The 19,629-nt window shown below is 42.7% G+C and overlaps 1 protein-coding gene across 1 annotated transcript in view; it reads left to right on the plus strand.

Annotated features, from left to right (window-relative positions):
• Positions 1 to 19,629, plus strand: part of LOC126334740 (RNA demethylase ALKBH5-like) — a 96,802-nt gene that overhangs the window by 29,138 nt on the left and 48,035 nt on the right. The window contains exon 3 of the mRNA XM_049997286.1: positions 6,322 to 6,564. Coding sequence (XP_049853243.1) covers positions 6,322 to 6,564 — 243 coding nt within the window. The remainder of the gene's footprint in view (positions 1 to 6,321; positions 6,565 to 19,629) is intronic.

Genomic DNA, 19,629 nt, shown 5'->3' on the forward strand with positions numbered 1-19,629 from the left:
TTCATTCGTTCCTTTCTTTCCCACCGCCTCTTTCGATATCGGGTTGTTAATTGGCTATCTGATTTGTACGTGCAGGAGAATGGTGTTCCTCAGTGAAGCGTTTTAAGTGTCACCCTCTTTGCCGTCGCCATTAACAGTATCACGTCCACTATCAGGAGTCCTGCCCAATGCTCCTTGTTTGTGGATGATTTTGCTGTTTTCTGTTCTTCCTCCAGTCATGTCACTGCTAGTCGGCAGTTGCAGCTTATGATAAAGCGATTAGAGGCATGGGCTGCGAAGACGGGTTTTACCTTTTCTGCAGACAAATGTGTGTGTGTTCATTTTAAACGTTCTCGACGTCTTTTTACCTCGTCTGAATTGCGTCTGAGGGACACCATTCTTCCTTTTAGAGACACTGGGAGGTTCCTGGGCCTCACTTTTGATTCCAGGTTGTCGTGGTTGCCTCACCTTAAAGACCTCAAGGTGCGGGCCCTGAAGGCACTGAATATTTTGAAGTGTCTGAGCCATCGGTCCTGGGGAGCAGATCGGGTGCGTCTGCTGCAGTTTTATAGGGCTTTCGTCCGATTGCGACTTGACTACGGTTGCACTGTGTATGGGTCAGCAAGGCCTTCGTATCTGAAGATTCTTGACGCAGTACACCTTGAGGGTATCAGGCTGGCGACTGGTGCCTTCCGTACCAGTCCGATTCCCAGCCTGTGTGCTGAGGCAGGGGAACCGCCGCTCGCCATCCGGCGGAAACTCCTCATGGTGCGAGGGGTGTGTCAATTCCTTGCCTGTCCTATCTCCCCTGCATACCCTACCGTGGCCCGACCGCCTATGGAACGTCTCTTTTTCCAGTCGTCCCAGGGCAACGAGACCATTTTTATCCGCCTGCCTCCCTGGTTGCTCCAGAGGCCCAGCGTCCTTTTAGACTTGTCGGAGCACCGGAAGAGCTGCACTTCTGCATTTGTTTTTACCTCCTAATTTTCCGATATTTTACACCAGCATCCTGACCATGTACCAGTATTTACGGATGGCTTTAAACAGGGGGACTCTGTTCATTGTGCTGTTGTTTTCCCTGATCGAGTCATCAAGTTACGGCTTCCTGCGGAGTTTACCATCTTTGATGCTGAATTGTTTGCGATCTTGCGGGCTTTGGAGCAGATGAGATGTGTTCCCAGTCTTAAGTTCCTCATCTGTTCTGACTCCCTGAGTGCCCTTAAGACCATGCAACACTTGTACCCAGCGGATACGATCGTCCAGAACATCCATGATGCCCTACTCCACCTGCAACGACAGGGGAAGGAGCTTTGTTTCTGCTGGGTGCCAGGGCACGTGGGTATTAGGGGAAATGAACTGGCGGATGTGGCTGCCAAAGATGCATGTTCCATCCATCACGTTGTTGAGTGTGCCGTCCCCCTCCATACTGTTACCACCCTCCTGTGTTTTCGTGTTCTGCATCAATGGGAAGAGGAGTGGCTGGCAGTCAGTGAAAATAAGCTGCGTCTGGTCAAGGCCACCACGCGGCCATGGCGTACGTCCTACCAGTCATGCAGGCGGGATGAGGTTCTCCTCGCTCGCCTCCGCATCGGGCACAGTCCCTTACCGCATGGTTTTTTACTCCGGCAGGAGGATCCCACAATCGGCAGTGCTTGTGGCTTCCAGATTACTGTCCGCCACATTTTACTTGACTGTCTTTTATTCTCTGACCAGAGGGCAGTGGTTTCTTTGCCACCGGATTTGCCCTCTATTTTGCACGACGACCCAACGACTGTGGTTAAGGTCTTACGGTTTTGTGTCCTATCCAGTTTGTTGCCTTGGATTTTAGGGAGAGGGTTTTAATGTGCTCCTTGGTGACTGGCTCACCCAGGTTTTAGGTGAGAGATCCACCAATCACGATTACCTCCTTGTTTCCCTTCAATTTCTGTTCTCTTTTCCTTGTGTTTCCTTTCCTTTTTTTAGTGTGTTCCCTCTCCTCTTGTTTTGCCTCCGTATGCGAGGATTTGGAACTGCGTCAGGTCTGTGTCTTTTAGCTGTTCTCCTTGTTTGCTGTTTGTCTTAGTCCCTTCACTGCATGTGTTCCTATTTTTAAGTGTTTGGGTGCTGATGACCACGCTGTTTAGCGCCCGTAAAGCGCACACACACACACTTTTGTGTGTGAATGACAAAGAAAAACAAACAAAACTGGAAATGACCATTAATTTTTCTGCAGCTCTCCTAAAAGAAGTGTCTTCTTAGGAAATTTAAGGCTTACACATAATTCAGTAACAATATGTAGATTTCATTTGAAAAAATTATCAAATTTCATGTACCCCAAGTCAGCTTTAAGGTCAGACAATTTTGTCCCACCACACTGTTCCCTTCTTTTTAAAACAGAGGTCATCCATTGGCGTCATTTCTTCCTCTTCTGTTCCTAATGATCGTCTCCTTGCAATAAAATAAATCCTGCACATGTCGTAACTCTAAATCTTCTTCTTTCCTCATGATGTCTGCTGGTAAAATTGCAATTAAAACACTACTTTATAAGAATAACAAAATGACAACAATGTTGACAAGTTATCATAGCCAAATGTGATTCTGCTTGGCCAGATCCCTCAGCCCCAACCCCTTTGGTGAGGATGAGTGGCCAAATGCCAATGCAGTGGCAATAAACGTTCAGCTGAATCCATTGACTGCAGTTCATTGGCCTAGTGTGTACATGGCTTAGCACAGGTTGTGCATCAGAGCCAAATTGGGTTCAGAATCTGCAGCAGTGCCAATGCTGGTTTTGCTGGTTTTTATAAAGGCTTGCATGATGCATCTCCCAAGCAGTTGTGCACTTTGCTCATGACTGTTCCTTCCAGACGCTTGTCTGCGACCAGTCGCTTGGCCCACAGTATTGTGACTGCAAAATCAGTCTCTTCTGCATACTAGCATACCTGCAGATTTGAGGTTACTCTTTTACCCACACACAGTGCGCAACATTATAACTCGGGCTATTCGCACTTGAGTACCTCACGCGACTCATTCATGACACTCTTCAGCAGTCTTTACTCCAATGCGCAATTGCTTTTTTCAGCTGATAAATCAAGTGCTACAAAGTTTTGCCTGGGGTTGTAGTAAGTTCACAAATTGTAAACTGCAGTCAGTCATTGGTCAGAGATGTAATCCACATCTGTAGACTGTCAATTTACAGGTACCCCATCACATGGCATATGGTGCCAATTCAAGCAATCACATTTATAAGTTTTCCGCAATACAGAGCGACGAAAATTGCAATATTGACACTGTCTTAACTTTAAACATGTAGTAAGTACTATTGCAGTTACCTGTGTCGGCATCATAGTAGTCTTTTATCTGCTAAGTGGTTATTACTGTGGACATTCATATCTGTGCAGCCCTTTAAGCATAAGTTTGCAGAGAAACAGTTGTTAAAAAGTGTACATCATTTAATCAGATTGATGACTTTGCAACAAAATAAACAGTCCTTTTTCACAACACAATCATGTTTTGAAACAGGCCTGTCTTTGGTATTTGTGGAAATAAATTTATATTGCAGTAGTGTTTCATTGTATTTTCTCTGTTTTGCATACAAAGGCACTTTGTCTGTAGTTGTATCAGCATACAGCTGTCACTCTTCCTCTTTTTTGGGAAGCTCTGTAGTGTAGGAGGTCAGGATGTTTGAGTGGCAAGTTGACTTCCATGTTTTGGGATTACCATTGTCAAGTGTGAGGCAACAAATGTTATCCCTAACATCAAAGATGAGCAAATATAATCCCTTTTGAATTTGTATTTTAGTTTTAACACTTGCTAAGGGGAGTACAAAAGTAATGTGGGTAAAAATGTCAATTTTTATGTTTTTATGGAAAATTGTTGTTTGAAGTTTTCTCTTTAATTGGTAGTATGTTTTGTTGATTTTGTACAAGTATTTTTAATTTATTTTGAAGTAATTCACTGTACAAGTAATTTCTACAATTTCCACGAACACTTGTTCGGTTATGACAAGAAATCTCAGGAAGTAGTTGCTCATAGGCGGCAGTGATTTATATTGATTTATAGTAAACATCCTGCTGCATAGGTTTTCTACATTGGTTGTTGTGACATCATTTCCTGTTTGTGGTATACTGCATGATATCATCCCCATTTTGTAAGGTGCATTACATCTTTCATTGTGTGTATTTGGACTTTTTTGTTGCTCATTGAATTGATATTTCCCCCTCTAATGTGACTCCATCAAAGGGTATATTTAAGAAGAGAAGAAATATGGGAAGTAGATTCTACAGAAAATCTCCTGCTGAAAGTTTACATCCAGAGAATGAGATTGGTCCAAGCAACACTGAACCACGTTTTTTTGTCATCAAGTATTTCAAGGAAGAAGCTTGTGAACAGTAATGAAATGTACAGTGAAACCACTCCAGGAGTATCAGTTTAACATTAGGTTCAAGTGTATTAAAAGCAATGATTAATCAAACTGCATGTTGTAATTTGTGTGGTGGAAAGATAATAATTTCTGAAAATCTCTTCAAGAGAAACATTTTAGTTCTTAATTTGGAAATATAAGTGAGAGATTAAGAAAGGATTTGGACATCTGAAAAATGTAAGAAGAGTAACCTTTCTGAGGTGAATGTAAGATATTTCAAAGGGCTGAGATGCATTGGTTAAGGCCCCAATGCTAAAATAACTTTGTTTGCTCTTATCTGTCTATTATGTCCCCCTAATAATGTTTCAAGATACGCAGATGCTTTGGGAAAACAGTAAAAGTAATTGTAGAAGAGTCAATGAAATGGGCAGAAATCTAAGCAGTTGAAGAAAATGATGCTAATGATGACATTTGCTTAGCATTTGATGGAGCATCAGTCTAAAACTTCTTGTGCAGCTGCCACAAATATTATTGGGCAGGTGCTTGATGTTGAAGTATTGTCAGAACGTCGCCACTAATGTGTAAAAGTGGGTACCAATAACGAAAAGAAAAAAATGTGTGAACACAACTGTCAGAAAGCATATGAGAGATCCATTGGAGGGATGAAAAGTGCCTCAGCTGTGAAGATCTTTCAGCACTCTAAAGAACAATATGGGGTTAACTGTGTTAAAATCATTCATTGGTGATGGTGATTCCAGTTCATTCATATCAGTAATTGGCAGCAGGCCCTGTGATGACCTAACACCACAAAAGTTAGAATGTGCATGTCATCTGCAGAAATGAATGGGTTCTTGACTGTAAAATATGGAAATTTCTAGCAAAAAGCTTGAAGATTACAGGAGGACATACGACTGACAAAACAATCAATCAGCTAAAAGACTACTATGGCCAAGAGTACAAACAACTTGGAAGGAATGAGAAAAGCAGTATAGAGACATTTTTCTACAAGACATCGAGTTATGATAAGCCACTACACAACTTGGGTTAAATTGTCTGGTGTAAATAATGCAAGGCTGAGATAGCACGAACTGAATATACCCTTAGAATCACCATCACTGAAGTTGTTTGATTAGTAATTAAGCCAGTGTGTAGAGATCTAGCACACCCAGACCTTCTGAAGATATGTATTGTAGGAAAAACTCAAAATGTAAGTGAGCTTTTCAACAATGTTGTATGAACCAGGGTGCCCAAAAACATACTTGTATTCCAGAAAACACTGAAGATTGGCAACAGCGATGCTGTAGTGACCTTCAATGATGGAAATGTAGGCAGAATAAAAGTTCTAAAACAATTTTAAATTAAATAGACCATAATACAGAGACAATCCAAGAATTGGATAAACAGGGAGTCTACAAGGCAGAAATTATGGTCAAAAATACAACAGAAGCAGCAAGGTCCCTCAGATTGAGAAAGAGTTCTGGTTCATCCTCAAGAAGATAATGATTACAGAGCTAGAGTTTTAAACTGTTTCTTCATTCAATAGCCAGTTTTCCTTTGTTAACTGTCAAGTGGAATTTCTGAAAAACTACTTTTTTTCTCAATAGTTTCCCATTATCTCAGAAACTCCCTAAACTAAAACTCTGACATGTTTACCTCTTATTAACAGCAGTACTAAGGATATTTGGACCTACAGTGGTAGAGATAGTACTCGTAGTTTGATCATAGAAATAAAAATACTACATTAATTTTTAAGACCCTCATTTTAAAAAAATTCTATCTTGATTCTGAACAAAGTTACATACTTGATTTAGATCAATGAATGTATAAGGTATGACTATATTCTGGTAAAGTTTTATTATATTACAATGGCTAGTTTATGAGAAAATGGGATATAAATATGTTGAATCTTAACATTATCAGTATAAGGTATTGACATTCCACTTAAAAGAGCCATCAAAATTTGTTACTGTATAATTTTTAAATTTATTACTTAAATTTTATAGGTACTTTTTTGGGGAAGGCTACACGTATGGATCTCAGCTCTCAAAACGAGGACCAGGTATGGAACGCTTGTACCCCCAAGGAGAAGTTGATCCCATTCCTGATTGGGTTCATAATATGGTCATTGAACCACTTGTAAAAGCAGGAATTGTACCTGATGGCTTCATCAATTCGGCAGTCATTAATGATTATCAACCTGGAGGCTGCATAGTTTCTCATATTGATCCTATACACATATTTGATAGGTTAGTATTACAATGTATCAGTTAACTCTAGTCTAGAGTTGACTGTTTGGTGGATGGATTTTGATGCATAATTTCTCATGTTACATTTAAACTAAAATATGTCTTTTTGGTGGAATTAAAGTATTTGTTTCATCTGCTGTATGGATTAAAATATTTGCATTGATATTTTGTGTGTGTGTGTGTGTGTGTGTGTGTGTGTGTGTGTGTGTGTGTGTGTGTGTGTGTGTGTCCCTTCTAAGGCAGAATTTGCTGTGTAACTTAAAAACCCTGCATAATTTTTCTAGAAAGTGCACTCATGTAAATGCATAATATACTCAGTGTGCGGTGATTAACCCTCTGTTGGTCACAGCCTTTTTGTAACTTCGTTGTAATGTGTCAGAAAAGCATACAACAGATTCCCCTTGATTCTGTCCATATGTTGATGGGTGTATTTCACCATCATTGCAAGCATAGTATCTGTGAAAAAGTGAGTCAACACTCAATTGGGGCTTTGGCCAGTCTAGCTGCTCCTACAGCCCCTGAAAGGCGAAAGATAATATTTTCAGATTCTCTGTGGTTACCCTTATTTGGTGGCTTCCAGGTCCATGTGGTCTTTTATCATCTCCAGTTGTGAATTGTACATCTTCTTCAGTATCACAAGCCTCTTCATCATCAGTATACTCTTGTTTGGTAGTGATATTATTTTATCCCCTGAAACCCAATCTTCTGATGCAATATCATTTTCTTCACTTAAATCTTCTATTAGCACTGGATCCTCATCACCAACTGTCAAAAGTCGTACTAGCACCTTGATACCTGTCTCATTGCTCAAATCAAATGTCATCTTCTCCACATTATCAAAAAACCTGGAAGAAAGGACAAATGAAGTAAATTAGTTTCACCATAACAAGTTCTGTTGCAATATGCAAATTACACACATATGAAAACACCCTTGTTTTCCATAAATCTGACAAGAGTCTCATAAAATGATGAAATATAACCAATAAAGATGAATGCAAGAAAAACAATTCAAAATATGAACCTTGGAAAGTGTGAAGTCATTGGTCGCAGTGTGCTTTTTTTGGCCACTACTCTGGCTCCGTTCCCTGTGACAACATAGCGATAACTGCGGTGGGAGGTCAGGAAGACCTCTCTGAGGCAGGAGGGCACTGGGGAGGAGGGCGCCACCTGCCGCAGGGGAGCAATCTGAAAAATTCTAGCTCTGCTTTTTTTGATGGAACTGACAGAGGGTTAAAGATATTAAGGCAGTTGAAAGTAAAAATATGCACAATTACATCCATTTTTTTTTGTGAAGCAGTATTTCAAAAACTGGATGTTACATGTGGTTATGTTGTTGGAGATGGGAATAGTTTCTTGTAAGTAACACATGTTATCTTCTAAACAGAATCGGCAACTTTCATGGCCTGTTGGATTTCATTGGAAGTATAGTAGTGTGTGCCCTGATACTTTGAAAATAGGAATTTCTTGATGACATTAGATAACTTTGTCCTCATATTGTAGAATGCAAGTGTGGAGTACATTGAACCTAGTAGTGAATATGAAGTTCATGGCAGTTGCCTTTAGAAGGTTGAGTTGACTGAGGGGAAATAATACATTTCAGCCATAATGTTTTATGTATGTAGTATTAGACAAATAGCAGACAAAAAACTGTTAATTGCAACAGATTATGTTTGAATGCGTATAAAGAAAAGATGAGCTACCGGAACCACTTTTTGACGGGTACAGGTCCTAGGTGGCACTGAAATATAGACATCTTCCCCTCTGAAATGGATTGGATTTGTAACATGACCTTTCAGTAACAAATACAACATCACTAATTAACTTGAATTATTTGTGTAATTATTCCTTCCAGAATGTATCGCAATGCGCTCTCTCTCTCTCTCTCTCTCTCTCTCTCTCTCTCTCTCTCTCTCTCTCTCTCTCTCTCTCTCTCTCTCCTTTTTTAAATTAATTTTGCATGTAGTGTACGCAACACAGGTTGTCTGCTACAGTTGGTGAGCTCTAACAGTGCCAGCATACTTAAGGAGCCTCCCTGTAACAGCCTCAGCTAGTATGTCTTGACACACATCAGATTTTCACAGATCACAGATTAAAAGAAGATTCAAGCATTAATAATTTTTATAGCGACTCATATAAATATTTAACACTGATGTAATAATAACATAATACCAAACACAGTCTGGTTGACATAGTTCATAAGTGTATTGAACTTCATGAATATATTAAAAACAAAGATTCCAAGACTTACCAAGCGGGAAAGCGCCGGCAGACAGGCACATGAACAAAACACACAAACGCACACACAGAATTACGAGCTTTCGCAACTGCCAGTTGCGAAAGCTCGTAATTCTGTCTGTGTGTTTGTGTGTTTTGTTCATGTGCCTGTCTGCCGGCGCTTTCCCGCTTGGTAAGTCTTGGAATCTTTGTTTTTAATATATTTTTCCCATGTGGAAGTTTCTTTCCATTTTATTTACATCATCATTAATTTGAACTTCATGAATATGTACAAAGAACACTGGTTGCTACAGAAATTAATTATACATTTTTGACTTCTAGTAACTGTATGATGATAACCTTTACGCATAGTTATTCATGCGTGTGGGGCTAGGTAAGAAATGCTAGAGCTGTTTTCGGGTGCTTCTATACAGGGTGAGAAAGCTAAGTCATAACACCCCTTGTATCTCCCCAACCATAATAGATACAAAGATGCTGTTTGGACAGTGAATTGCAGGGACAGGGGCTACTTGAATACATCACATTCCATGTTTGTGCTATTTTTTGTTAGAGAGATATTAGGCCAACGTGTTTTATTATTTTATTTTATTTTTTTTAAAATGGAACCCTGTGTTAAATTTTAGCATAACATGATGGGCTTAAAAAGACAGTTTCAAGTATGTGTACTTCATAATATTTAGGCGAATAGTTTTTGAGACACAGGTATGTTCTCGTATTGTGTTTGTCCTTCAATTATTTCGTGCGTATTTGTTTTTTATTTGAAAATATTTACTATTGATCACAATACAAAGCAAATAGACAGAAAGGTGCAAAATACATACTGAACATAATACAAAACTTTACTGGAGCATGTGCTCAAAATGCTTCCCCTCTGCTGCAGTGCACATTTGTAGTCACCATTCGAATGATTTGTGAATGGCTGCGAAGGTGTCGCGTGAAATATCAGCGCATGCTTCAATGATACATTACTTCGTATCGTCTGGTGTAGTTGGTATTTGAGCATACACTTTGTTTGATTGCGCCCCACAAGAAAAAAATCAAGAAGAGTTGAATCAGGAGACTGCGCTGGCCACTTCACTTCAGCACATTTTCCTATCCAACAATCCGGGAACTTTTTATTCAACGGCTCTGTAGTCACATGAGAAGAGTGAGGAGTACAGCCATCATGTTGGAACCACATGCACTGATGCGTAGTTAGTGGTACCTCTTCCAACAAAATGAGCAGAACAGTTTCACAGGAACTGTGCATAGTTATTGCCATTTAGTATACCCGGAATGATGTACGGCCCCACAATGACATTTCTGGCGATGCTGCACGTTAACACTCAACGGTTGCTGATGCTGTACCTGTCGGAGCCAATGAGGTTTCTCTATTGACCAGTAATGCATATTATGCAAATTCACATTACCATGGTTTATGAAAGTCACTTCATCAGTAGAAAGTACTCATTGAAAAAAAACATTGGATCAGAGCAAACCAACAAAATTCCTGGTGCATTTCAAAATCCACACCGGAGAGTGCTTGATGTAATGCGAAGTGAAATGGGTGAAATCTATTCTGGTGCAATATGTGTAGAACACTTCTCTGACTTACACCACATTCCGAGGCGATATGTCGTGATGAAACCATAGCGTCGTTAGGTGCCAATGCTAGAATGGCCTCTTAAAGTACCTCGCCAGTTGCAGTTTTCTGCCTTGTCCTCTGTATGGCATTCCATGATCCTGATTAAAGTAATTTCTTGCAAATACGTGCAAGAAGCTGGCACGTAGGACGCTCACGATCAGGATGTACCTCTCCATATCGCTGTATTGCTCTAACAGTATTTCTTCTGCTTTCACTGTACACTAAAAGCATATCTAACTTTTCTTCGTTGGTGTACATTTCTGATCCAAGAAACTGTGATGGAAATGCAATGTCTCATTACCCCAGCAGCACATCTATACCCTTCTCTCCAGCTGCCATGTGCGTCACCGTGCGGTGTTATCGAGAAGCAGGAGAACAAAGCCTTCTCTGTTAAGTTCCTGAGTGGTCAACAGGAAAGGTCACATTGGACAACACCACTTCGAAGAATGAACACGATACGAGAACATATGTGTCTCAAAAACTATTTGCCTAAATATTATGATATACACATATTTGAAACTGTCTTTTTAAGCCCATCATGTTGCGCTAAAATTTAACATAGCAATCCATTAAAAAAAAAAGAAACAGATGGCCTCATATCTCTAATAAAAAATAGCACAAACATGAAATGTGATGTATTCAGGTAGCCCCTGTCCCTACAATTCACTGTCTAAATGGCATCTTTGTATCTATTACAGTTGGGGGAAATACAAGGGGTGTTATGACTTATATGACTTAGCTGCCTCACCCTCTATATGGACGAGGATATGAGAGTAATCTGTAAAATCTATGAACACATTTTGCTTTCAGGAGATAGAGGCCAAAATTAGTAGCGATGGAATCATAGTGAACCATGCAGGTATTTTGTTTAACTATGTGTTAGACAACTGTGAAATTTAAAAAAGTTACATGCACTATTTTGTTAATACATCTGCAGAGATTTACCAACTTCATAGGTTCATAGTTTAACTAATATGCTTAATTTCTCAATTAACACTTTATTTTGATAATCAAAGGTATAAGGTCCGAAAATTGAGGAAACAAAATCATGATGTTGCTTCTGGAATTGCTTTAAGGTCTGGAGGGTAGAAAGCTCGGTTAAAAAAAACTTAAGTTCATGACTATAAGAAAAAGTAAAATGTTTACTTGAAAAAAGGATATTAGGGTTTTCAAATCAGGTATGCCACTTTGGAAATAAATAATTATTATCCTAAAAAAATTTTATGAACACATGGTTTTTGAACATGAAATTACAGATTTTGCTTAAAAGAAAATATTTTTGATGCACCAAATATACCATTGTAATAAACATTGCTCAAATAAACCATGTATAATGAATTGTAATGAAATATAGCTTAGAGAAGAAATTTGGTATTTTAAGTCACTAAATATGGTGTAGTTGTCAAAAGTATAACAGAGAGAAGGAAAAATATCTGAGAAGTAGTATATAGCAAATGGAGTTATTCCACTGTGCTATGTTTATTTATAGTAAAGATCATTGGCAGATTAGACATAATGCATAGAGCATAGAGCTAAAAACTGTAATAATTGACAAGAAAACAGTATAGTAATTCTGTGAATCTCAAACTTCTAAATGTTTTATTATCACTGTATGCAGGAGAGGTAACCAAAGTGAAAATGTGAAGGTGCTATAGTGCGTTTAGTAGGACCACTCTGGTAATTTTGTATGTGATCAGGCTCTGGTCCATATGTTCATTTCTAAGAAAAAATAGTAAAGGAGTCATCCAGTTTGTAGCTGATATCTACATCTACATCCATACTCTGCAAACCACTGTGAAGTACATGACAAAGAGCACTTCCCAGTTACCAGCTATTAAGGCTCCTTCCCATTCCCTTCCCATGCTGTAGTTAAAGTTGTCCTCACAGTCCCTATGGGAGTGATACGTAGGGGGTCAAATTGGACTGCTGTTGACTGTTCACCAGAAAAAGGCACCAGCCACAGTCCCCTGTGATAGGTGGCAATGCCTCAGTCTACCCCTCTTTTGTTCCTGGGTGGGACACTGGTAGCATTCATCTGTATGCTGCGAATGGATCTTTCATGAGTACCTGTGGCCACGTCACCTTGCATCTCTTCTTCAGTCTTAGATGTGAGTTTGTATGGAGGTTTGTCGTCACTGACATGCTATACCAATTGCTGCAATGGATTTCTTATCTCTTATGTCCTCCCCAGATCTTCACCATCAATGCCAACTTGACTCGAAAACAGTTTTCTATTGTGGACACCTATGCCAGGCCAGCATTGATCCCAAAGCGAGTTCCTTCATATTGTCAGAAAGGATATGTTGCCCTTCAGATAGGTAGCTGAGTATCACCATTCCATGCTGACTGTAAGAAGAGCAATGTGTAGTGCCCTTGGGTGATTACCATCATCTTAACATGAAAATGATACACTTATCGAACACTTTGCAATGCACATTGTTAGCAAGATAGTTTTCTCCACAGTCAACATCATCCAAGCATTTTACCATAACCAGTTGCACCAGAAGGTGTGTTTAAAATTGCTGTTTGCACTCCGTCTCCTGGCATTGTTGACACAGACATTTATCCAGCAGGAAGAGGTCATCGCCATTGGGGAAGACATCAAGTATGAAGGAGTGCAGGTAGTTTGCAGTAATATTAATGTAGTCCACAGCTGTCATGGTGTCTACCACCACAGGGCCCATGGAAGCCCAGGTGAATGCCCCCCTTAAGGTAATACTGCACCATCTACCTCCATGCATAGTATGGTGCATTTTTTGACCAGCTGTTTACCTGGATTATGATATATTCAGACATGATCATCGACCTGGTGTAACAAGATACGGTTCATCCAAGAAGTGACACTTTCCCATTGAACCGTGGTCCAATCTCTATGGTCTCGTGCCTACTGCATTCGTAATTGATGGTACCGTTGGGTCAGCATAGTATACTTACGGGTCTGCAGAGCCAATTATTCAGCAATGTGCACTGATCAGTGTTCTCCGAAACACTTGTGTCCACACTAGCAATCTACCCTGTCATCAGATCTGCCACAGATCACCACCTATCCTGCTTTGCAGATTGGTTTTGTGTTCTGTTATAATGTGTATACATCCAACTTATGGTTTCAGCATCTTCACGCACATTCCATAAATGCTCACAAGAGTAGCACACAAACAGCCCACCATCTTCACCATTTCCAAGGTGCTAGTTCTCAGGTGTCGGGCCATAACAATCTGCCCTCATTCAGAGTCCTTTAAATTAAACTTTTTTCTGCATCTGGTTTGTAAATGGATGGATGTTCCTAATTTTGGGGCGCTGAATACACTGGTAAAATCAGTTTTTCTCTATGATGTCACATTTCCTAAGTAAACAGCAGAATAAAAGTGGTAATAGCGAAAATTGACACAATTGAGTCAAACAAAAATATGCATTCAGAAAGTTTGAAATCAATACTATTTTGTATGTATATATGAGCATGATGTCAATAAAAGATCCAAATTAGTTCAGAATATGTTTTCACCTTTGGTTTTTGAAAAATGCTATGACAGAGCGCTTCTTTTGTTTGCCGTTTCATCACTCTCCTTAACAAGACCCCGGCAGTAGTCACCCTCCATCCAAGGGTTCCAATGGCTTTGGTAACAGTGTTCTATGCTAAGAATGTCTTAGCGAAAACATTCACCATGCTCATCACTTACGGTTCCAAAATTTTCCTGGAAGAAATAAAGGCGAGAATGCAAAAAGTGAATTTTAAGATACATTCTACACCACATGTTCTTATAGTTGTCCAACAGATCACAAAAAAAGCCCTTCACAATTGCTTTAAAAGAATACAAAGCAGCTAATTGGATATCTGTGAGTTTGGTATCAAAGGTTGGCTCTTTCAGCAATTTTCTTGCTTGTGGTTGGACAAATATACACAATTTCAGCTTTTCCTCACTTAATTTGGGAAACTTTTCTTTTAAACGATTTAAGGTCTCACCTTCTTTATCCAGAGCTTTCACAAAGTTCTTGATAAGGCCCAACTTGATATGAAGGGGAGGCAGAATGATTTTATCGAGCTCAACCAATGGAGTATTGTTCACATCTGTTTCCGGGAACATATGACTCCCTTTAGGCCATTCCTTGACTGAAGAGTGGTTCTTGGTGCCACAGCTGTCTCAAAGGCACAAAAAGAAGCAGTATTTTGTGAATCTAGCCTGTAAACTACCCCCCCCCCCCCCCCCGCCTTAGTCGTGTCCACTCCTTCCACAGTATTCTCATCCCTATCCTGTCCCCCCTCCACCTCCTTCTATGCATCCGCCTCCCAAATCCCTCCCTTCCAAATCCTCCTCCCTCGCGGCCCCTGCCCCCTCTGCCTCAGGGGCCACCCTTCCTCCTAATCCTTCCCCTCCGCCGCCTGCGAAGCGATCCTCTTCTCAGGCGTCCATCGAGGAAACATTCCGGACCCCGGCTTCCGAGGTCCGGTGCTCCAAAACGGACCCCGCGCGAGGACCTTCTTCGGGTCCAGTCCACCATCCCCGTGCCTCATTGGACTTCCAAGAAAGCCTCCAAGAAGTAGTCTTTATCCCCCTCTCCACCCCGGCGCATTTCGTCTGATGCTCAATCCGTGAGTTGCTGCTCCCGGCCGTCCTCAGTTTCGCCGGGACGCTCTGCTGCCAGGCGCTGAGCTGGCTTTGTCGTCGGTGAATGATTCTGCCCCTCCTACGCAACCCAGGAATGAGGCCGCAGCTGGTGACGACTCGATGGAACAGGATCCGCCTCCCGCCGGTCGTAGCGTTGTTCCCTCGAAACCTGGCCCTCCGCGGCCGTCGAGGTGACCAGCTCTTCACCCGTTTCGTTCCCCCTTTTTTCTGACTAGCCATTGCTTTGTTACATTGGAACATAAGAGGTATTCAATCTACTCGGGAGGAATTAAAACTGCTCCTCCGCCTGCACTGTCCATTCGCCCTTGGTCTCCAGGAAACCAAGTTGCGCCCAACTGACCGTATTTCTTTTACCCACTATACCTCGGAACGGTCTGACCTCACCCCTGTGGACGGTATTCCAGCTCATGGTGGGGTCATGTTGCTCGTTCGGGACGATGGCTATTACCATCCCATCCCATTGACCACCCCACTCCAAGCAATAGCTGTACGTATTACTCTTTCTGCCTTTACTTTTTCTGTTTGTACTGTCTACACTCCATCATCATCCGCAGTTAGTCAGGCTGACATGATGCACCTGATTGTTCAGCTTCCTCCGCTGTTTTTATTGTTTGGCGACTTCGATGCCCATCATCCCCTTTGGGGCTCTCCTGCATCCTGTCAGAGAGGCTCCCTCTTGGCGGATGTCTTCAACCATCTCAATCTTGTGTGCCTCAATACTGGCGCCCCGACTTTCCTCTCGGACTCTACTCATACTACTCCCACTTGGACCTCTCGATCTATTCTACCACTCTTGCCCGTCAGTTCGAGTGGTATGTCTTTTCTGACACCTATTCGAGCGACCATTTCCCGTGTCGTTCGTCTCCTGCACCACACCCCATCACCACGTCCTTAGAGCTGGAACATACGGAAAGCTGACTGGGGACTTTACTCCTCCCTGGCGACCTTTCGGGACCACGATTTTCTCAGTTGTGACAGTCAGATCGAATACCTCACGGCTGTTATCATCAATGCTGCCGAATGTTCCATTCCTCGTACTACCTCTTCTTCATGTCGCGTTTCTGTCCCCTGGTGGAATGAGGCTTGTAGAGATGCTATCCATGCTCGACGACGTGCTTTACGCACCTTTCGCCACCATCATACGTTGGCGAATTGTATTGGATACAAACGACTCTGAGCACAATGCCGTAGAGTCATCAAAGACAGCAAAAAAGCTTGTTGGGCCTCTTTCACCAGCTCCTTTAACAGTTTTACTCCCTCTTCTGTCGCCTGGGGTGGCCTGTGCTGGCTGTCTGGCATTAAGGCCCACTCCTCGGTACCTGGCCTGACTTCAGGTAATGGGGTACTTGTTGATCCTGTGGATGTATCCAACGCCTTCGGCCGCTTTTTCGCGGAGGTTTCAAGCTCCGCCCATTACCACCCTGCCTTCCTTCCCAGGAAAGAGGCTCGGCGACCTTCCTTCCACTCGCTGAATCTGGAAAATTATAATGCCCCCTTTACTATGCGGGAACTCCAACATGTACTTGCACTGTCCCGCTCCTCTGCTCCGGGGCCAGATACCATTCACGTTCAGATGCTGACACACCTTTCCCTGGCAGGCAAAAGCTTTCTTCTTCGTACTTACAATCGCGTCTGGACCGAAGGTCAAGTCCCCATGCGTTGACGTGACGCCGTCGTTGTTCCTATACACAAACCCGGGAAGGATAGACACCTTCCTTCTAGTTACCGCCCCATTTCTCTTACAAGCTGTGTCTGTAAGGTGATGGAGCGCATGGTTAACGCTCGGTTAGTTTGGATTCTTGAATCTCAATGGCTACATACCAATGTTCAATGCGGCTTTCGTCGCCGCCGCTCCGCTGTTGACCACCTTGTGACCTTGTAGACATTCATCATGACCAACTTTTTGTGAAAGCGCCAAATAGTGGCCGTGTTCTTCGATTTGGAGAAGGCTTATGATACCTGTTGGAGAGGAGGTATCCTCCGCACTATGCACAGGTGGGGTCTACGCCGTCGCCTGCCCCTTTTTATTGATTCCTTTTTAACAGATCGAAAGTTTAGGGTACGTGTGGGTTTCGTATTGTCCGACGTCTTCCTCCAGGAGAACGGAGTGCCTCAGGGCTCCGTCTTGAGCGTAGCCCTTTTTGCCATAGCGATCAATCCAATTATGGATTGCATTCCACCTAAAGTCTCAGGCTCTCTTTTTGTCAATGACTTCGCGATCTACTGCAGTGCCCAGAGAACATGCCTCCTCGAGTGTTGCCTTCAGCATTGTCTTGACAGCCTATACTCGTGGAGTGTGGCTAATGGCGTCCGGTTCTCTGAAGAGAAGACGATTTGCATCAACTTTTGGCGATATAAAGCGTTCCTTCTGCCATCCTTACATCTCGGTCCCGTTGTTCTCCCATTCGTGGAAACAACTAAGTTTCCAGGGCTCACACTGGACAGGAAACTTTGTTGGTCTCTGCACGTCTCTTATTTGGCTGCCCGTGTTCCCTTAATGTACTCAGAGTTCTTAGTGGTTCATCTTGGGGAGCGGATCACACTGTCCTGCTTCGCTTGTATCAGTCCATAGTCCGATCAAAGCTGGATTATGGGAGCCTCGTCTACTTGTCTGCTCGGCCATCCCTCTTACGCTGTCTCAACTCCATCCACCATCGGGGGTTACGTCTTGCGACCGGTGCATTCTACACTAGTCCCGTCGAGAGTCTTTATGCTGAAGCTGCCGAATTACCATTGACCTACCGGCGCAGCGTATACTGCTTTGTCGGTATGCCTGCCGGCTGTTGTCAATGCCCGACCACCCCTCTTACCAGTCCTTCTTCGCCGATTCTCTCGACCATCAGTATGGGTTGTACGTGTCTGCCCTGCTGCCCCCTGGAGTCCGCTTTCGTTGCATGCTTCGACAATTGGATTTTGCCCTCCCTACCACCTTCAGAGAGGGTGAGAGCCCGACACCACCTTGGCTCCAGGCTCCAGTTCATATTCATCTCGACCTCAGCTCGCTCTCGAAGGACGGTACTCAGGCTGCAGTGTATTGCTCACGGTTTGCCGAACTTTGTGCGCAACTTGCCAGTCACACCTTTATTTACACTGATGGCTCCAAAACTGATGATGGTGTCGGCTGTGCCTTTGTCGTCAGGGCCGTCACCTTTAAATACCGGCCCCTCGACCAGTGTTCCAGCTTTACGGCCGAGCTTTTTGCTCTCCATCAGGCCGTTCAGTATGCCCGCCGCCACCGCCATTCGTCGTATGCACTCTGCTCTGATTCACTCAGTGCTCTTCAGAGCCTTGGAGCTCCATATCCGGTCCATCCCTGGTGCAACAGATCTAACAGTCCCTCCATTCTTTTGCTGATGACGGCTCTCCTGTCAGCTTTCTGTGGGTTCCTGGCCATGTAGGAGTGCCTGGGAATGAGGCTGCTGATGCTGCAGCCAAGGCTGCAGTCATCCTGCCTCGGCCAGCCTCCCATTGTGTCCCGTCATCTGACATTAGTGGGGTTGTTTGTAAGAGGCTTGTGTCATTGTGGTGGGATACTTGGTCATCACTTCAAGGAAACAACCTCCGGGCCGTAAAACCGTTCCCAATCACTAGGACAACCTCCTCCCGACCATCTCTGCGAGAAGAGGTCCTTCTGACCAGGTTGCGGATTGGGCATGGCGGTTTAGCCACCGCTACCTGCTCTCCGGTGACCCATCCCCGCAGTGCCCTTGTGGTCATGCATTGACAGTGTGCCATGTTTTATTGTCGTGTCCCCGTTTTAGTCAATCTTGTGTTGTCCTGTCTCTGCCATCTACTTTACAGGATATTTTAGCTGATGACGCTCGAGCAGCTGCTCGTGTTCTTCGTTTTATTACTTTGGCTTGCCCAAATACATCTAACTCTTTCACTTATTTTATCTGCATCTTTGTAAGAACTTTCTGGTGTCCCCCCCCCCCCCCCCCCTCCCCTTGAGCTTTCCTAGATTCTGTGTTTCTGTGTGCTCATACAATTGTGACTGGGTGCTAATAATCTCAGTAGTTGAGCGCCCTTAAACCCCAACCCCCCCCCCCCCCCAAAAAAAAGCCTGTAAACCTGTAAGGATTGCAACAACTTTTAAGTAGCAGCAAAGCTGCCATTCATGATCCTTATACTTGATTGCCTCTAGCAGGATAGCCATGGTTTGAGAAGTTTCTTTCATATCTACTGCGTAAGCCAAAGGTACTGATGGAAATGCATTGCTATTATGCAGTAGTACTGGTTTCAAGCTGGTTTTACTGGAGTCAATAAATAGTTGTCACTCCTGTGGATTATGTTGTACACCTAGCTGCATCATCTGACCCTTGACATCTTTAATTACACACCTTGAATTCTTCATATCAAACTATTGAACGAAGGAAGCACTTCTTGATCTGAAGCAGGAAATTTTTGTCCATGGAGCTAGAAAGTTCTGTTGTTGCAGTCTCGACCCCAAGAGTTCAGTTTACTGTTTCGAAAGTTGTAGTTTGTGAACCAGATTGTTCAGTTCCTTTCGATTAAAGAGCAGAGGCGAAGTGTCCTGATATTGATGGCAGTACTCTTCTAGATGTTCAATACTTTCTGATT

The sequence above is a fragment of the Schistocerca gregaria genome, chromosome 2 (genome assembly GCF_023897955.1).
Source record: "Schistocerca gregaria isolate iqSchGreg1 chromosome 2, iqSchGreg1.2, whole genome shotgun sequence".
NCBI classification, from domain to species: domain Eukaryota; kingdom Metazoa; phylum Arthropoda; class Insecta; order Orthoptera; family Acrididae; genus Schistocerca; species Schistocerca gregaria.